This window comes from Trachurus trachurus (assembly GCF_905171665.1).
Source record: "Trachurus trachurus genome assembly, chromosome: 15".
In the NCBI taxonomy this organism is placed as follows: domain Eukaryota; kingdom Metazoa; phylum Chordata; class Actinopteri; order Carangiformes; family Carangidae; genus Trachurus; species Trachurus trachurus.
Genome location: NC_139906.1, coordinates 16210147 through 16228080, shown reverse-complemented (window position 1 = coordinate 16228080; position 17934 = coordinate 16210147). Strand labels below are relative to the sequence as shown.

The window sequence follows — 17934 nt, the reverse complement described above, 5'->3', positions numbered from 1 at the left end:
CTCATACAACACCTTTATTTTTTTAAAATATAACCTAACAATATATGGCAGGCAATTGAGTAAAAAAAAATTATTTTCTGCTGGAATGCATAACGCTTTTGGGAAAACAGCACTTCCGAGGGGCTCCTGAACGCATCACCGGGCAGTAAAACAGTGGGCGGTGTTAGTCATGGAGGACATGAGGCATTGGAAACCGCTGGGCGTGGGGGAAAGGCTGCCAGGGATTGGTTGGGAAAAACAACAGAGTAGCCTACAATTGAGTAAGTTGTCAGCTGCCCCAGAAGTCTTTAAAAATATGTTAAATACGACAGTAATCAACTACGTTTTTTGAAATATAGAAAAAATATATTTTTTATTATGTAATAGGCCTATGTTTAAAACATTCAGGTAAGTCAGATATAGCTTTTTAAAAGAACATCTATCATCTTTCCAATTAATATGTAGCTATTTATCTGTATGCACGTATATAGCCTACTGAATAAAACAAAAATAAAATACTCATGTAAATAAGCCCCCCTACCCAAGTGTGGGTTATTTTCACTTTCCACCACCTAAAGTGGCCTAACCAGTAAAAAAAAAAAAAAAAAAAAGGTAAAGAGTGCATTGAAACTTTTCCTTGATAATTATCATTAATTTATAACGTTTATATAAAGTCAAAAATAATATTGATACTGAGCCAAAATAAACCTCGTGATTCCTGGGTGATGAGTCTGACTCATGGGTCTGACCTCTAAATGAGATAAAGATATGACATGACACTGCTGACCACCGGGTGGGGTTGTTTATCCACCTCGTGGCGTGATCAGTCCGGCAGATCCGCCGCTCACTCTTTCCACCTACATCTGGACTCTTACTGGAAATATGGACTTGGCTATAACACACGAGGTTTACCTGGGGAAGAGCTGCGATAGACTTGAGTCGGTGTTACAGTAATGTTGTGTTACTGGTGTACTTCATCATCACTGGTCCGGCGCTAATGGCTGCACAGCTGCGGGGGCTTTATGTAAAAGGCTTACACCTCTTAAGACAATAATGGTCGCCTGGAGAACAAATGAGGTGGCACTAATACTCCGGAGGTGACGCGGATCAGTCCGAGCCCATTCAGCACAAAACGGACACAACAGGTAATGATGTCGGGCTTTGTTCACTTGAGTTTGAACGCAAACTACTGACGTTATTTGTTTCTTAGGTTTCACGGCTGAAGGCGTCAACAAGAAGTTTATAAGACCTAATATCTGAAAGGAGACGCGTTTAAGTTTTAACAACACTGCTCGCTCTGGCAGATGTTGTGCATATAAATAATTTTTGAGCATGAATAAATTTGTGATTGGTGACAATCAAAACTAATAGGCTACACTATTGTTTACTATCTCGTCTCGTATAGTCGCTGTCCAGGGTGCTGATAGGTAGGAAAACACTGATGAGGATCACGGAGTATTACTTCTGTTATCAGGGAACACTTTCTGATCAGGCACCGTTTTATAAAAGGTTTATAGGATGTAATTAATAAATCTATTGTTGAGTTATCAGCTTTTGGGTTGCCATACTGCGGAAATTCCTTCCTCAGGAGACACATTTCTTGTCTCTTTTCATTAGGGAGACTTCTTTCCCAGGGAAAGGAAATCCAGACCATTTATAGTCCATTTATAAACTGCTTAAACTTTAAAATTTAATACCGCAGACTTGAAGGATTGTAGAACCCATGATTTATTAACGTTTATTATAATAATGACAGAATGAATTTAGCCAATTGATTAAATAAGAGACCAAAGACCCTTTATCAATGTCATAAACCTGAAGTGCATAGTATCACTATTAAGCAACCTGTTATTACTGAACAGAAAGACAGCCATGTTATTATCAAAACATGTTATTTAAGCAGATCTCTCTAGTGGGTTAGAGTATTTATTCAAACAATAGAAATGCAATAAAACAGTTCTCACATCAGCATGTCATGTGTTGTGCTCCCTGCATTTGTACTCCTTTAAATTTTGTATGTAAATCAAAATCTTTGTTGAAGTTTTAGTGGTTTTTTTTGTTGTTGTTATTTTAGTTCACAAAATATCTATATCTGGCTTTTGGTTAATACTTAAGGCAGCCATTTTCCAGACGTGGTCAATCAGCCCGTTTGATAAATTACAGATCAAGGTTGAAAGACAAGCAGAGAGTCATGCCACAGGAGGATTTTCCACAACCTGGCAACTCAAAAGTTGTTCCTATAAACACTGTTTGGCTCTATATGGCATTGGTAAAGGATTTTTGAACCATAAATATCATGTATTGTTCCTGTTCAAAGTTAAAGGTCATAACTGTGTCGCAACAAAAATGTTTTATTATCCCGTTTAGAACTTCTGAGCCACCATTACCCATGATGACAGCATATTTATTCTTCCCACAACAGATATCCATTTAATTAAACATGACCCTGGGGGAATCACCATGCACTGCTAACTTCTGTGCAGACAGGCCCGCAGCCTCTCAGCTGCAGCAGGGGGGAACCGTCAGGAACCATGGACCTTAAGGAGCAGGACTCAGAGGCTGCACGGGAATCCACTGGATAACATCGACTTCTACAGATACATTTAGGAGACCGTCCTGCTGGGGTAAGAAAGTCTGAAATCCAATGTCCACCTTTCACTCCTCTAGTTTATTCATCCAACTGTGTGGAGTCTGCCTATAGCTTTGAGCTTTTCTATGTCACATGATCTCCTTTGAATTCTTTTACAAAGCCTCACATATGGTCTGAAACCTGTCTCCCACCTTCTGTCCACAAATCCCAGAGTGCAACTCTTCCATTCTTGACAACAGACCCCGTATATCCTGCTGTCTGGATGACCAAGGGAGGAATTACCAGACATATAGCATGGCTCACTCAGCTCACCCCTCTGGCTGGGGGGAGATGACAAACGGACCGGGGCACCCCCATTTCAACAACGGAGGCCAGGCCGGGGGTTCCCACAGCACCACGCCGCGTTACATGCTGAAGAAACAGCAGCAGCACAGACGCAGGTCCTCCTCGCCGATGGGAAGGGTCATTCTCATCAACGCCCCTGTTGACGGTGAGGTCCTGACATGCTGAGAGTCCTCTGTTGCCGTTGTCTTTTATGGCAGATGGATTTGACTGTGCGTTGTGTTTTGTGTGCAGGGGGAGATGACTGTGAAGACATTCACACAGTGACCGTAGATAAGAGTCCCGACGGACGCCTGGGTTTCAGTGTCCGTGGAGGCTCCGAACATGGCCTCGGCATCTTTGTCAGCAAGGTGGAGGATGACAGCTCTGCAGGTTCGGAGGATGGGATGTGTGTTTGTGTGTTTTTCATTGCATTTGCATTGTGGGTATGTGTGTTATGTCATCCTGACTTCCACCTGTGTCTGCAGCGCAGGCCGGCCTGACTGTGGGCGATAAGCTGGTGGAGGTGAACGGGGTCAGCCTGGAGAGCATCACCATGAGCAGCGCTGTGAAGGTGCTGACAGGAAACAACAGGCTGAGGATGGTGGTGAGACGGGTGGGCAAGATCCCTGGTATCCGTTACTCCAAGGAGAAGACCACATGGTGAGACCAAACAACTCAGGGGTGTCGCTCGAAACAGGCTTTGTCAATATGAATAAAGATGCAAGAATACACAATTAAAATTCACTTTCCAGCGACTAATTACGACCGTCTATACTTTTCTCAGTATACTATTAAGTAAAGTACAGACTGCAGCCTTGTTGATACCATCACTGACCTTTGCATGGCTCTTGTTTTATGTCGTCTTGTCACTTGACTGTAGCTCACACTGGTTATCTTTCTTTTGGGATATACTGTATCTTGGTTTCATGTAGCAGCAGCAGCAGCAGCAGCAGTGGATGGATTACCTCTGTGACCTTTATAGCTATTTGATTAACTGATACTGACAGGCCTGAGCACAGTGGAGAAGGGGAAATCAGTTTATGTAAATGTTTTCATGTGTATGTAAAATATGTCTTCCTTTGCACGTGTGTGTGTGTGTGTGTGTGTGTGTGTGTAGGGTGGATCTGATTCACCGGCGGATGGTGGTGGAGGAGAGCGGCCGTACACCATCGGAGGCCAGTTCAGACAGCGCCCTCCGCAGGATTGTACATCTCTTCACCACGTCGGATGACTACTGTCTGGGTTTCAACATCAGAGGAGGCAAAGAGTTTGGACTGGGGATTTATGTTTCTAAGTATGAGCCGAGCTGAATTTGATTGAACTGGTTGATTGTTCGTGCAGTGCGGCCCAGGGTCAACCCAGCCTGTCTTCATGCATTTTCCCCTCAGGTTGGACCCAGGCGGGCTCGCAGAACAGCATGGCATCAAAATGGGCGATCAAATCCTTGCAGCTAATGGGGTGAGCTTCGATGACATCACCCACAGCAACGCAGTCGAGGTCCTAAAGAGCCACACCCATGTGATGCTGACCATCAGGGTGAGAGACAATATTACATACAAGCTTATGGTCAAATTAAAAATGTTTATATTAATATCGATATTTTCAACTATAGAGCACATTTAAGCCTCTTGTAACTTTATAAGGTGGTAATATGCCAATGCTGTGTTTGCAGTTTATTGGCTTCAAGTGTTAAAAAAACATCAGTTTATGCAGATCAAGTCTTATTTAACATGTGTGGTCCTGTACACATCTGTGGTGCAGCGTTGTGTGTAACTGTTAATCATTTGCTCAGGTTTAAACATAATTGATTGGGTGCTTTAAGTGGCTTGACACAATAATAAATGTTACAGCGTGTTAAACAACACCAGCTCTTCTCAGGAGGGGACAGAATGAGCCTGCACAGCAGAGCAGACAGCTGGCTTACAGCCCTTGAATTCCTTATGTGTGTCTGTGTATGCATGCACGTGCGTGAGCTCGCGTCACTTAACCTGTGTCATTTTTAGATAAAGGAACTGCGTGCATGTTTGTGTCTATGAACAGGCATATGTGTGTTGCGCAGTGTGTTTGAGTGTGTGTTTGTGCGCTCTCTTAGCTCTCTAACATTGCTGCATGCTCATTTTACTCCTCTGATCTCAGGTTCCACGTGTGAAAAACAGCCAGGGAGGACGTTCATTATTCAAAGGCAGTCAGGGATCAGGTTATAATCAACAGAAAGCCTAATTTTATGTCTTCCTCCTGTCCCGTATTGGACACATTTATGAGTCACGTCATGCAAAGTGGAGCCAGGCTTAATGTTATTACAAAACTCTCACACCATAGCAGGGCATCTGAGGCGAATGTGGAGCACTGCAGATGTAGAGTGCTTTCTCTTTGACCTGAAGCTTTGTATTTTTTATCAGTCCCTTAAAACAGACTGAAAAGGTTAGCAGACACTAATTCTTGATGCAGAAAGGCTTCCTTCTTTTAAAACAGTGCCTACGCCAGTGGTTTCCAAATCTTTGTAAACCACTGCACTGCACTAAAACACACATAGTCCTACATGCAGCCTTTTTTATTGAAGTAACATAGTAAATATGGTTGTGATTAATTAATTTGCAAGCTAACAATGCTGCAAAATACAGTCTGTGATATATAGTATGTACACATGTAAACATTAAGTATAATATGTAGTAGGCTATATAGAGTTAAGTGTACGATATCCCAGTAGTTTTAACAAATACTGTCCAGAAGGTGAATCCTAGTGACTTTGATGATCCGTTGACATTTCCACCACCACCATAGTGCCACCATGAGGTTGACTTAAGAAGTTTTGAGTGAAATGTCTCAGTAATTAATTGATAGGTCATAAAATAATTTGATATAAACATTTATAGATAGACATCGATGACTTTGATGATCCATAACTTCATGCAGGGCCGTCATCAGGTCCCAGTTTCCATGCATGTAGATGTGTCCCACAAGTAGCCAAATCCTAAAACATTAAACTTCAAATCTTGACCTGTCAATAAAACAAAAGGATGCTGCTTTATTTGTTGTTTTCTAGTCCGATCATGTGAACAAGTTCATGTTCTCTTTTTCTGCTTCCATTCAACAGGAAGCGGGGAGATATCCTGCATACAAGGAGATGGTGGCAGAATACGGCTGGCTCGACTCGAAGTGTATGTGTAAAAAATTATTGTTTGTTTATCACAAACTATGATTTTACAAGCTAAAGACGAAGAAAAAAAGAGTTAATGATGATGTGACCTGGTGATGTGGAGATTTAAACCCTCATTTACATTTGCAACGCGCATGTTGGATTATTCTCAGAAACCTCATATGGACCACTGGGCTCAAGACATCAGTAACTTGACAGGACTCAAACTCCTTGTTTCTGAAAACATGCAGGGATTAATTCGGTGTCCTCAGACCATGACCTGACATCTGGGTCAGATTCAGAGTCATTTTGGAGTTTCATTGAAAAAACAAAAGCAAAAAAAACAAAAAAAAAAACAGAAGAACTCCTGGTTCATGTTCTGTCTGTGAAAATCTGAGGATTAACAGGACACGAGGGCAGACAGGTTTTAATCCTGACAAAGCAGACTGTGTAAAATGAAGAATTGAAGCTTCCTGTGCAAATCTTATCCACTGTGGCAGCTTCTGTGTGTGAGAGTGTGTTGTTGGAGGCAGTTTCTTAAGATAATGCAGTTGCACAGCATTTTTCTGAACACTCTCTAATCCCCATACTTGATTGTAATTATGGACTGTTTTCCACAGTGGCCAACGGGGGCCCTGCACCATCCTCCCAGGGTTCAGACTCCAACTCCTCTGCCTCCTCGCTGTCCTCCAGCACCCCTCTCAGCTCCCTCAGTGGTCTCTCCCAGGTCCTTTTCCCTCCAGTCTTTGGCTCAGAGATGGTCGACGTCGCCATCTCCACAGAAGATCGTTCCCGCCGTCCAAGCAGCACAGAGCGAACTGCCGACACCGCCATACAGACCGACCCGCACCCTCCAAACTTCGTGGACCACCCTTCTGCTACCCTCAATGGCTCGTACCCTGACAGGCTGGTCGCCACAGATACCACCAGCCGGACTGTAGGCGCCACGTTGCTGCTGAAGGACACAGTCATACGTGGGAAAGGGGAAGGACCCAGGGAGATGGGAGGAGCCAGGGAAGCAGGACGGGGACGGACCAGGACGTTGTCAACCGGGGGCCAGGAAGTAGCGAAACACTCACCAAAGACGGCAGCGCTGATGGCTCTGAGCAAACCACGGAAACCCATCAGACGGTCCCAGAGCCACGTCACTGAGTCAGGTGAGACCTGCAGCCTCATCGGTGGTATGCAAAAGAAACAGTGTCTTTGTTATATAATTTGGCTATAAGAGATTGACAAATTGATTTCGAAAGTGTAGGACCCTGATCAAAACATATTAATGATATGTCAAGTGTTTATGTACAAGAATGAAGCTCCTGGAGGCAATTTGTAAAGAAAACCAAACAGTTAGATACAGTAAAAGTTGAGTGAAGTAGTTCTTGATATTTAGCAGTTGGGGACCAACTATTGGCCAGTATCACTGTCAGACTTTATACACTCCTATATATCCAGGATCAGTCAGGCTACACTCTGTATTGTGGTTGTTGATTATAGCGGCAGTATCATCCATCTCAACAGAGGAAGCAACCTTTCCAAAATGAGAGCACAGTGAGTACTGCAGCCACAATCGGGTCCTGCTCTCTGGCTGATTTTTGTGACAGCACCTGCATTCGCTGTGTCATGAGATCCACTCTCTAACAGCCACCATGGATCTTCCTGCGGGGCATCAGCCAGTTTAATGACCCCGTCATCCCTCCATCACTCCAGGAAGTGCACAGGAACATCAAGACTCCACATGGCTGATTTAAGCTCCAGACAGAATTTGTCCGAGAGGCACAAAGTTAACGCAGCGTCATGATTAATCACTGCCCTTTACTCTCGCTTGTTGTACCTCTGTGAGAAATGAATAAGAACAACCATATGGAGAAATATCCTTCCAAACCTTGGCGAGGCTATTGAGTTATTAGCCTTTCCTTTTCAATTTATCCAGCTCATTCATACCTCCAGGACCTTATGGAGGCTTGAGGGCAAAGCCCGGGGCTGATTGGACATTTGTTATGTAAGCTGAAGCACTTCACTGTAATGCTCTCAATAGATGGGGGTGTGTTCAGGTTGGTGTAGCTGCAATTCATCAGTGTTACTGTGTTACTTTCCACAGTGGCAGATTTACTGCAGTGAACAGAAGGGCTGACTGGAATAGAGATGAACAGTCTAAACTCATAAAGGAGAGTGTGTATCACCCAGTGTTATTGGCTAACTGTTAAGCAAGGGGCAGTACAAAGCCTAATGAATTGTGTTTTCAACACCATACATTGATATGCACAGTGTCCTACTCTCAGATAATCGACTTTGTATGTGTCGTGTTGATATTAACAGGGGAAAGTCTTGGATGATTCAAAACGCCATGCTAAAATCAGCCGTATTTCACAGTGTAGAAAGACTTGGCATTGAATGAACTCCCTCCTTTTTGTCCCACCTCTAGAGGACAGACAGAAGAAGAAGCGGCAGCAGAAGGAGAAGAGCTCTGCAGGGGGTAAAACTAGCCTGCAGCGCTCCAAAACCTTTGTCAACCTGTTATTCAAGAAGGACCGTAAAGAGAAGAGCAGCTCCAAGTCTCAGTCCCATGACAAAGGTGAGGCTGCAGCAGTCACAGGACATTGTTCAGTCGTTTCCCTGCTGCATGTTCTGCATCCTGCAAAGCAAAATCTAGACCTGTGTTTTTGACCGAGTTGCAATTTGGTGATTCAGAGGTTTTGAACCAGACTCCGCGAAATACATTGTTTTCTCTTTTAGATTATATATCAGGCATTTTAAGGTTTAATGGAGGTGTAAATTATGGCTTGCTCATTTCTGGGAATTCACAATTTCACACCAGTTGTGGCCACAAGTGGTGCTAAGTATGGAAACTTTCTGCCAAAGATGTTAGATGACTCATTAGAGATGCATCACTAGAAAGATTGTGTTACATTTTCCATGGACATCTCTGTGTTAGTGAAGTGAAATCTTTTTTCTTTTTTTTGTAGTGTAATATTCATGCTGCTTAGGACTAATTAATCCTTGTGTGAAAGTGAAGATGGTCTATTGATGTTTTGTACAATCCTAAATTAGAAACAGTAATATACTATGTATATGTATGAACAGGTCTGTTTAGGTGATAATCTATAGAAACAGGCACATTCAGTCATACTTTAATTCTTAATTATACTGTATGTTGATTGACAGTTGTATTTTACAACAGATGGAACGAAAAGAGGAAACGTATTTGTTTGAAGTGTAATAGGGAGATATTATGTTTTTGTCTGTCCTTTGTAGGTCTGTATATGTCCATCAGAGCTGGGTACTCAGATGTGCAGGACAAACTAAAAACACAAGTTTCAACAACCGAATATTGAAATGAACTAATTAAAAATTTGGCAATGAGATGATAAATGTTTACTTGCATCCAAGGTCATTTGGTTTGCTTTGGGCATGTTATATAAATAAGGTACCGGTAATGATGTGATGTGGGAATGAATCATCTTGAACTTGTTGTTTTCCACTGGAAGTAAGTTTGAGGCCTTTCATAAAGATTTTCTTGTTTGCGCCTTCGGTTATTGTATAACTGTGACCTTAATTCCTTAGATAAGGAGCGCGGTCGCACTTTCCAGCTCTTGACCTCCCCGAGGGAAACCCGTGCCGGGGTTAGAAGCAGCAGCCCGCAGCCCCGACCTGAGACCCTGCAGCACATGGAGGACATGGCAAAGAGGCTGCTCAGCGAGGATGAGGCGGCTGCTGTGATGAGGCACTGTCAGCGGGTGAGCTCTTGATCCCTAACACCTCAGAGAAGTGTGTGTGTGTGTTTTTTCCAACCACTGAATGAAAACCACCTGGACTATTTGAAGGCTTAAGTGTGCTGTATTGTTCCCTGTGTTGCTGAGTGTCCTTTAGTGATAGATGTGTCTGGCGGCGGCTGTGACAAAAGACGGATTTGGCTTGTCATTTATGATTAGCATCAAATATCAGCCGCCATCTGATCCCCTTGTCTCTCTTGGGCCATCTCACACTCTGCAGCCAATTTCAGGGGATCAAGCTCCTCTGTCGGCCCTTGCAGAAGGTATCGAGTCTACTTAGAGCACAGTATTATGACTGACCTCTTAATACAGTATTTACCACCGCTGAAAACACTGGAGTGTAGTAAGGTTATTAGAGAAAGGTGTGCGTTTAACATGCATGTAGAATATCAGAAGGCAACCCAAACCCAATCATGACAGTGTTCTGCCTTGTATGAAGAAAACCAACTATAAGTACAACTGAAACAAGATGCTGTGTGCAAGATTTGTAGAAAAAATTAGTTATCTTGTTCTTATTCTTCTCTAATTGTTTCACCAATCTAATCTCTCCCTCAGTTTTTGTCCGACAACGTGATTGAGGATTTAGTACGTCCCCTTTTGGCAATTTTGGACAGGCCAGAGAAACTGCTACTTCTCCGAGAAATAAGGTGAGATACCGTACATCAAGTGTTTGTGCATGATAATAATGTTTGTATATGCATACCCTAAGGGGTGTAAATGATGTGTCATATCCTCTGCAGAATGCTCATACCTACGGCTGAGTTGGGCCGGTTTGACAGCATGGTCATGCCCTTTGAGCTGGAGGCGTATGACATTCTCAAGAGTCGCTCCAGTAAGCAGAAGAATGTATTTAACCAGATCTTTTTCACTGACGCAGCTTCTGTTTTGCATGAAAGTGAGGGGTGTGGATTTTGGTTTCTTATGCTGTTTCTCATGTTGATATTTCAATAAATTGTGGAAATATCACATTACGATGAAAGTGGTTATTGAGGGTCTCAAATGAATGGTAGATATAACAACAGAATACACATGCTATGCTACTGTTAATCTGCTAATTGTAAAGATTATGTCCTTTACTCACTACTTTTTATTTAATTGGAGCATCTTTTTTCAAGAGAAATTGAAATAAGTCACTTTTGTTACCTGAAAAATGTAAAGTAACCTACTGTTGTTCATGAAGCGTACTGTTGGTGCATTGTTATAATTGAAAATGACCTAGATTAATAAATTAATATTTTTGTCAGCTCATCTCCTTTGACTTTGCCAAAGCAAAGACATTTATTTAGTTGTTTATTTCTTCTCAGTGCGTTCTCCGGCTCTCCGCTCCCCTCGCAGTGGAACCCCTCGACGTCACCTCATCACCCCAATCCCAGGTACATGACTCTTTCCTCTTCTTCTCACCTTTTCTTTTCCTTGACCTTTTCGCTCTCACTCTCTCTCTGTGTGGCTGATGGCCTTTCTCTCATCCCAGAGGAATACCTGATGGGTTTAAACCTCTCTCCTTCCCTCTCCTTCTTTCAAGCTGTTCTTACTTTTCCTCGTTCACCTCACTTCTTTCCTGCCTCTTCTCATGTCTGTAGGGTCAAAATATGCAATACACACCCCGACCTCCTATAAAACACACACACACACACACACAGGAATTAAATATCTCAGGTTTCCCGTGCCTGTGCTGGAGCAGGTTTGTGTTACATCTCTGTGGCCCACAGAAAAGACCAAGACGTGCCTGATGTGACACTCCAACAATGCGAAGATGCTCCGGGTGTTTTCCTCATTCATGCGTCATTGAGACACAATCAATACAGTCTCACTTAGGCCGACTGCAGCCATCTCACTTTCTGAGGGCACAGGTTAAAAGGTCAAAGGCTCAGCATCGTGATATCAGAAGTAAGCTGACAGGGCATCACTGTGGTGTCAGTGTTTAGGAGGGTTGAGGTGTCCAACCTTAAATTGCAAGACGCAGCATTGGACATGTTTTGTCCTGTTTAGGGGTCTTATATCTGACTTCTTAATAAACCGTTGAATTATTACTCACCAAATAGTCTAGTTCAGCCTGAGGGAGGATAAATAATATACAGTATATTATAAGAGGTTAAAGGTGCATATGTGCTGCACTAAATTTCATTTTTTCGCTGTTTCAGTTTCTATGTTTTGCAAATCAATGTTACAAGCAGCTGTTGTCTTCAGGTACTGGTCAGGTGTTTACTACAAGGTGAAGCAGTCTGACAGATGTCCCACAATCCCCCTCTTTTTGCTCCCTTCAGTATAGTGGAGGTAAATAAATCTTTTTTAGAAGTTTTTGGCATTTTCCTTCTAATTTGATAGGACAGTGAGAGAGACAGGAAAGTCCGGGGTTTGAATACAGCAAAGGGCCACATGCCAGACCAATTCTACCGCGTGTATACTTTACCAGGTGAGCCAGTGGGGCGCCCTACATCCCAGGCATTTCTATCTATTCAGTGAGAAAAATGATGAGAGAAAGAGATGTTGGAGGTCTGGTTGCATTATGGGCAATGTAGGCGTTAGATATTGGAATTTAAATGACAACATCTCTGGTTGTGATAGGAGTGTAATCCTAAATCAGTGGAGGGTTGCTTTACCTCGTGCCGATCTGCTGCTTTGGCTCTAGTTAGTCTTCACTTCACAGAAGTTCCACATCTGGAGGGAATTTCTGCTTTGTTACTGTTGTTTCACAGTTTTTGTGTTTGTCCAGACTACAGGGGCGGGTTCCACCTCCAGCCGGTCCAGGACACGCAGCGGGATCGTCAGTTGATCGAGGAGCTGGAGAGACTGCGTTTGTCCGGACAACAGTCAGGTCACCTGCCTCCGTCCCGTGCCTTCACCCCCTTGCTGGATGTACCTGTGGACAGCTACGCCTCCTCCGCGCTACGCTGCCGCTCCCTGAGCCCCTCGCCCACCCACGGCTTCCTCCTCACAGATCCACAACACAGCCCCCAACGTGGGCGCTCCCCAAGCAGAAGACAGAACGGGGACGAGGTCTCCTTGTTGTCCGTGTCCGACCGAGGAGATGCGCCTCCTGAGCGAGGGAGGTCACCTGTGAGGAACGGCCATGGGCGAGTGAGGAGGGAGGCGAGCCCTGACAGCGTAGACGGCAGACGGAGCAGGCAGGAGGGGTTCACGGAGGTCAGCGTACGTGTTCCTTCACAGCGGAGAGCGAGGACTCCGCTGGCTGATGTATTTGAGCCCTCGAGAGACAAGAGCCCCTCCGCAGGCAGAGGGAGCAGTCAGCAGGTGAACAGACGTTTACAAAATGGTCACGAAGGTGCAAGAAGAAGAGCAGCTCCCCCACCAGAGGAGTATAAAATCACCACTTTGACCATTTCCAAGGCCAAGCAGTCACTGGGTGAGTGCATGTGTACAGAAACACACACATTTTTAAGTTGATTAAATGGACTGTATTAACTTAATATAATTTTAAAATACTGTATATATCTCATATTCGTCACATAACCAGCAGAGGTCAGGGCATCACTTACTACCTCCTGACTAAAAGGGATTTGGGTCAAATGCTTTAACAGTTGTTGACCAAAAAAGAGTATATGCACTACAAGACTAGTCAGAATACAGATATCTGAGCAAAAACCCTAATTTCTTTTTATTACTCCCCTGTTTGTTTACAGGTATTAGTATCTCTGGTGGTATAGAGTCAAAGATCCAGCCCATGATAAAGATTGAGAAGATCTTCCCAGGAGGAGCTGCATCCACAAATGAGGCCCTGAAGGTGAGGTGTAACAGTAGGTCCAAAAAGATTATATATACTGCACATATTATGAGATGATTGAAATAAATTCATCATGTTGAATGTAATTATACTTTTCAAAATGGGCTTTTGTTCACCCTGATTTGAAAGCATATTAGATATCCATCCAGGCTGAGTGCACTGTAAATACTTGTCAGACCTCTGTCCTGTGGTTATGAGTTGTTACTATATATAAGCACGTCTATGACGGAGAGGTGGAACAAGTGCAATGAGGAGTGGAGAGGAGATGAGTGGAGAGCATTCTCAAGTAGCCCATCACCTCCATTATTGATGAGGTACATGCATGCTAGCTTGCTAATGTATTGGTAATATATTGCCTGCAGAGTAACTTAACAGTCCTCAGTGATCTTGGCCCGGCTCACTTAAACACACACAACACACAACACACACACTTATTCACTGCAGTTAACCACAGGCTAATTCTTTAAGCTCTAGACTCAAAGACACAGCGGTCAAACAACACTTGCATTACAAAAGAAGTGTGTGTGTGTGTGTGTGTGTGTGTGTGTGTGTGTGTGTGTGTGTGTGTGTGTGTGTGTGTGTGTGTGTGTGTGTGTGTGTGTGTGTGTGTGTGTGTGTGTGTGTGTGTGTGTGTATGTGTTTGAAAGTGTCTGAAACCAGATATATACCAGCAATAATAGGTGACACACTACTTTACAGGTTAATTAGCATGTGTTACCTAACAGCTAGCTATCAACTGACAACATCTGCCTGGCCTTCACAAAGAAAAACTTACACTGAGAGATGTTTAAACCTAAAACCGGGAAAAGACAAAAACAATACTAAAAGTATGTACAACCATGCCAGTGTCTCTGATTGTACAAAGCTAACTAAATGCTAATTTTGGTATGCCAACATAATAACAGTGCTAACATGCTAAACTGATTATGTTCAAGAAGTCCACCATCTTAATTTAGGGAGCTACAGTAGGCTAGCATTTTTTTAATTATTTTTTTCAAAGGAGGTTAAATCGAAAGCAACTGGACTTAGTTATTTGTCTAGGAAGACGTTTCACCTCTCATCCAAGAGGCTTCATCAGTTCATGTACGCAACTGACCAGGCTGGGACTGGTCCAGAGAATATGCACCGGCCTACAGTAGCATTTAAACATGATCACTAGCACTAAAACTGAAAGATTGCAGCTGAACTTGAATTTCCAGTTCGCTTAAGAACCACAAGCCTCTGCTTCTCGGTGGCGCTAAAATTTATGAAAAGTTAGGGGATTACCAAAGTGAATAGGGTACATCATCTTGGAGGCATGAATCTCTGTGCCGGAATCCATCATGACCCATCAAATACATATTGGGATATTATACGGGATGGGGTTCATTAATAACTGTACCATATGTTTCATCTATGGTTGCAGAAATGTTTGGACCAATAGGTGAACCAACCAACACATTGTTGCCAAGAGCCATATAACATCTGCATGGCTAAAAACAGACAAGTTATATAGAAGCCTAGCGTTTGTTATCTCTACCTGACACATCTAGGTATGTCAGCTCGCCTGTATCAGCTCTCTGGCTTAGCGCTATCTGCCCCTGCTCTGCAAAAGGAAGTGATACCAGGGCAGCTCAGTGTTACCATGCATCCTGTCTCCTTAGACACACAGGACAGATAATCAGTGAAGAATGTTGTTTTGTCCGTCTACATATAGATATTACATATAGTCATTGTACTTTCCCGTTCATTGGGCTCCACTTTTATCTGGATATGCATCATTTTAACTAAAGTAATTGTAATGTGTTATGTGAATTATCCAAAGTTAACGGGACCCTTATTCTGGCTCTTTTTTTTCTTTTTCTTTTTCTTTTTTTTTTTTTAGCTGTGAGGCTCCATGGGTATATACTGTATGGGGTGGACAAAATAATAGAAACACCTGCCTGTTTATTGCATTGCAGCCTCTAATCATTTAGTTGAATATATTTGTAATGGCCTGGTAAATGAACGAAGGGTTCACTGATCCTTTCCTGCAATCTGTAGTATTTTTTTTTTTTTTTTTTTTTTTACAGCAATGTTATTTTTGGATTGTGATGTCTGTTGGCTAGAAAGGAGGAAACCTCGTAAAGCGCTCCATAAATGGCTGTAAAGAGGATGGAACAGATTAGGCTGTGATTTATTTAATTCATATAAATTACTTTTCAAAAATGAAAAAGCACTTTTTAATCTCTTCTCTGGTTAAATGGGTCTAAATCTTTTGATACTGTTCTCACGGAAGACTGTGAGGTTCATCTGACACCAGACAGTCAGATGAGCTGTACGAAAACCTGTCAGAACAAACACAAGGCAGCACAGCTCTAACCTCCACCCATGCCGCCTAAATATATGTGTATAACAGAGTAATCTGATACGGAGTGAAGGGAAAAATCATCACTTTGTGTCTAATGACTGGAAAGGGAAAGGGAAAGGGAAAAAGAAGTGATTGGTGGAGATACAACAATGGCCACCGGCCTTGCGTGTATCTGTGTTGTGTTACTAACCTTCACTGAGGTTGAGCACACGAGGCAGGTGCATCCTCGGCAAACGCCAATGACATCAGAGGAAGTTCCTCTCCTCGGGGCTCCAAAGATTCACTGCTCACATCCTGCAGGAAACACCGAGCAAACACTCCTAACTATGTGTGTGTGTGTGTGTGGTTGTCTCAGTGTTTGTTCTTTTTTTTTTCAACAACCTTGTGCTGAAGGGGAAACTTTACATGTGCACTTGTAATGGCCTTCAGTGTGAATATATTAAAGTAACAGGAGAGCCCCAATTCTCTCTGGCATAAATCAAGTTCTCGCTAAGGGACACAATCACTGTAGATTTATGGAAACTGTCTATAATTTTGTTGATAGTTGCAGATTTCTACAGAGAAGGGGAAGAAATGAAGTAATCGAATCCTATCTACTGTTTTTTTGGAGTTGACATTGAGCTTTGCGTGATGAACTCACCTGTTTACCTGTGATTGCGTCTGCAGGCAGGGTATGAGCTGTTATCTGTGGACGGTGAGAGTCTGCAGGGAGCGACCCATCAGCACGCTGTGGATGTAATTCGCCGCACATTCAGCAACAAGGCAAAAGACCCAATGGTTTTTGTGGTCAAGGTCCCTGCCAGCCCTCACCAGCACCAGCAGACCTGCTGACCAACCTCTGTGGGCCTCACAGCCAAACTGCAGCTCAGGCATGAAGGACACCAAAAAGAAAAAAAACAAACACAAACACCCTACAGCTCCTATGGGAGTGAATGAACAAAAGGATTCACTTTATAAGAGAAAAAATGAGACAGGTGGAGCTCTGGTCATCGACGAGAGGAATGGATGCACAGACGATGCATCAGTCCTGTTAAAGGCAGAGGTCTGACAGGAAGTACAAGGAAATTTGTCAGAAACAAAGGCGAAAATGCTGCAGCAGGTTTTAAAAACTGATACAGTAGCTTATTTATCAGGAAAGAGATTCTCATAAATCACTTTTGCTATGATGAAATGTATGATACTGTATTGGATTGTATGACTTTTTTTTTTTAACATTCGTAGCACTTACTGTATAGCAAACATTTTACTGAATGCATACATTGCACATTAACTTGATGAAAAGTGAGTAATTAAGTGTTTTCTAAAGGGTCTTTTACGATAAGATCATGTGGTTCATGAGCTGCTCCTTGGTTTAAATTGTGCCACTGTTTGACACGTGGCAACCTTGCCATGACCCCTGAGCACTGTCTGATTGTGAAGCCAGTGGTCTGCACATTTCAGTTGGAAGATCTCGGTCCAGCAGCTGTGAGAGGCCTGCCAGAGGGAGATTACCCCAGTCTGCGTTATGAGATTTATAGATTTATACCCAGATTAAACCCCTGTATTATGTCAAAACTGATAGTTTGGGTTTAGTGGATGTCTCTGGGGATTATTACGAATTGCTGCTCAGTAATTTTTGTGCTGTATTTTTCTGGCAGAAGTGCTTGTACTCTGGAGCAGTCTGCCACTTTAGAGGCTTAATTACACCATGCTGTGGACTGAGCTTATGCAGACATGTGGAGGAGTTGGAAAAACATGTCAATGAGAAATGCAGAACATGGAGGCCGGTGGCACAGTTTGAATGAAAAGAGGCTAGAGGAGATATGAGCAGCAAGATAACTGGAACACATAGTGTGCATAGTGCCTTACTTACTGCAGATGGCCAGTGGGGAAAACACTGATGAATGCTGAACAAACTTGGTTTTAATAAATGTTAGAAAAGCTCAAGGTGAAATGTTTTAATCCAGACATGCAATTGAATTTTAAAAATGAAATTGAGTGTTTATATGCCTCTGAGATATTGCAAAGTACTTCAGACATTTGACTTTAATGCAATATATGCTCTTTCAGTAAACTTTTCTCACTATT

At 42.9% G+C, this 17934-nt stretch overlaps 1 protein-coding gene across 5 annotated transcripts; it reads left to right on the top strand.

Moving 5' to 3' along the window:
* Positions 1 to 226: 226 nt before the first annotated feature.
* pdzd7a (PDZ domain containing 7a) lies at positions 227 to 17920 on the top strand. Of its 5 annotated transcripts, none has more exons than XM_083988558.1 (17): positions 227 to 245; positions 2467 to 2603; positions 2781 to 3059; positions 3146 to 3283; positions 3379 to 3553; positions 4011 to 4187; positions 4282 to 4429; positions 5988 to 6051; positions 6650 to 7186; positions 8449 to 8598; positions 9588 to 9760; positions 10352 to 10443; positions 10537 to 10628; positions 11101 to 11169; positions 12510 to 13160; positions 13438 to 13538; positions 16534 to 17920. In XM_083988558.1, exons 3-17 carry the CDS (start codon positions 2864 to 2866, stop codon positions 16696 to 16698), a joined length of 2928 nt encoding a protein of 975 aa, XP_083844684.1. In that variant the 5' UTR covers positions 227 to 245; positions 2467 to 2603; positions 2781 to 2863; the 3' UTR covers positions 16699 to 17920. The 5 variants fall into 5 exon arrangements, with proteins under 5 accessions (XP_083844684.1, XP_083844683.1, XP_083844682.1 ...); XM_083988557.1 differs by lacking the exon at positions 227 to 245 and adding an exon at positions 818 to 1124; XM_083988556.1 differs by lacking the exon at positions 227 to 245 and adding an exon at positions 818 to 1124 and having other exon boundaries at positions 2463 to 2603.
* The last annotated feature ends 14 nt before the right edge of the window (positions 17921 to 17934 follow it).

Excerpts from the sequence above, each read along its gene's own strand:
- pdzd7a (XM_083988558.1), top strand. The coding sequence starts at position 2,864 with ATGGCTCACTCAGCTCACCCCTCTGGCTGGGGGGAGATGACAAACGGA. Across the intron at positions 3,554-4,010 it reads TCCAAGGAGAAGACCACATG|GGTGGATCTGATTCACCGGC; the intron begins GTGAGACCAAAC and ends GTGTGTGTGTAG. Across the intron at positions 13,161-13,437 it reads CAAGGCCAAGCAGTCACTGG|GTATTAGTATCTCTGGTGGT; the intron begins GTGAGTGCATGT and ends GTTTGTTTACAG.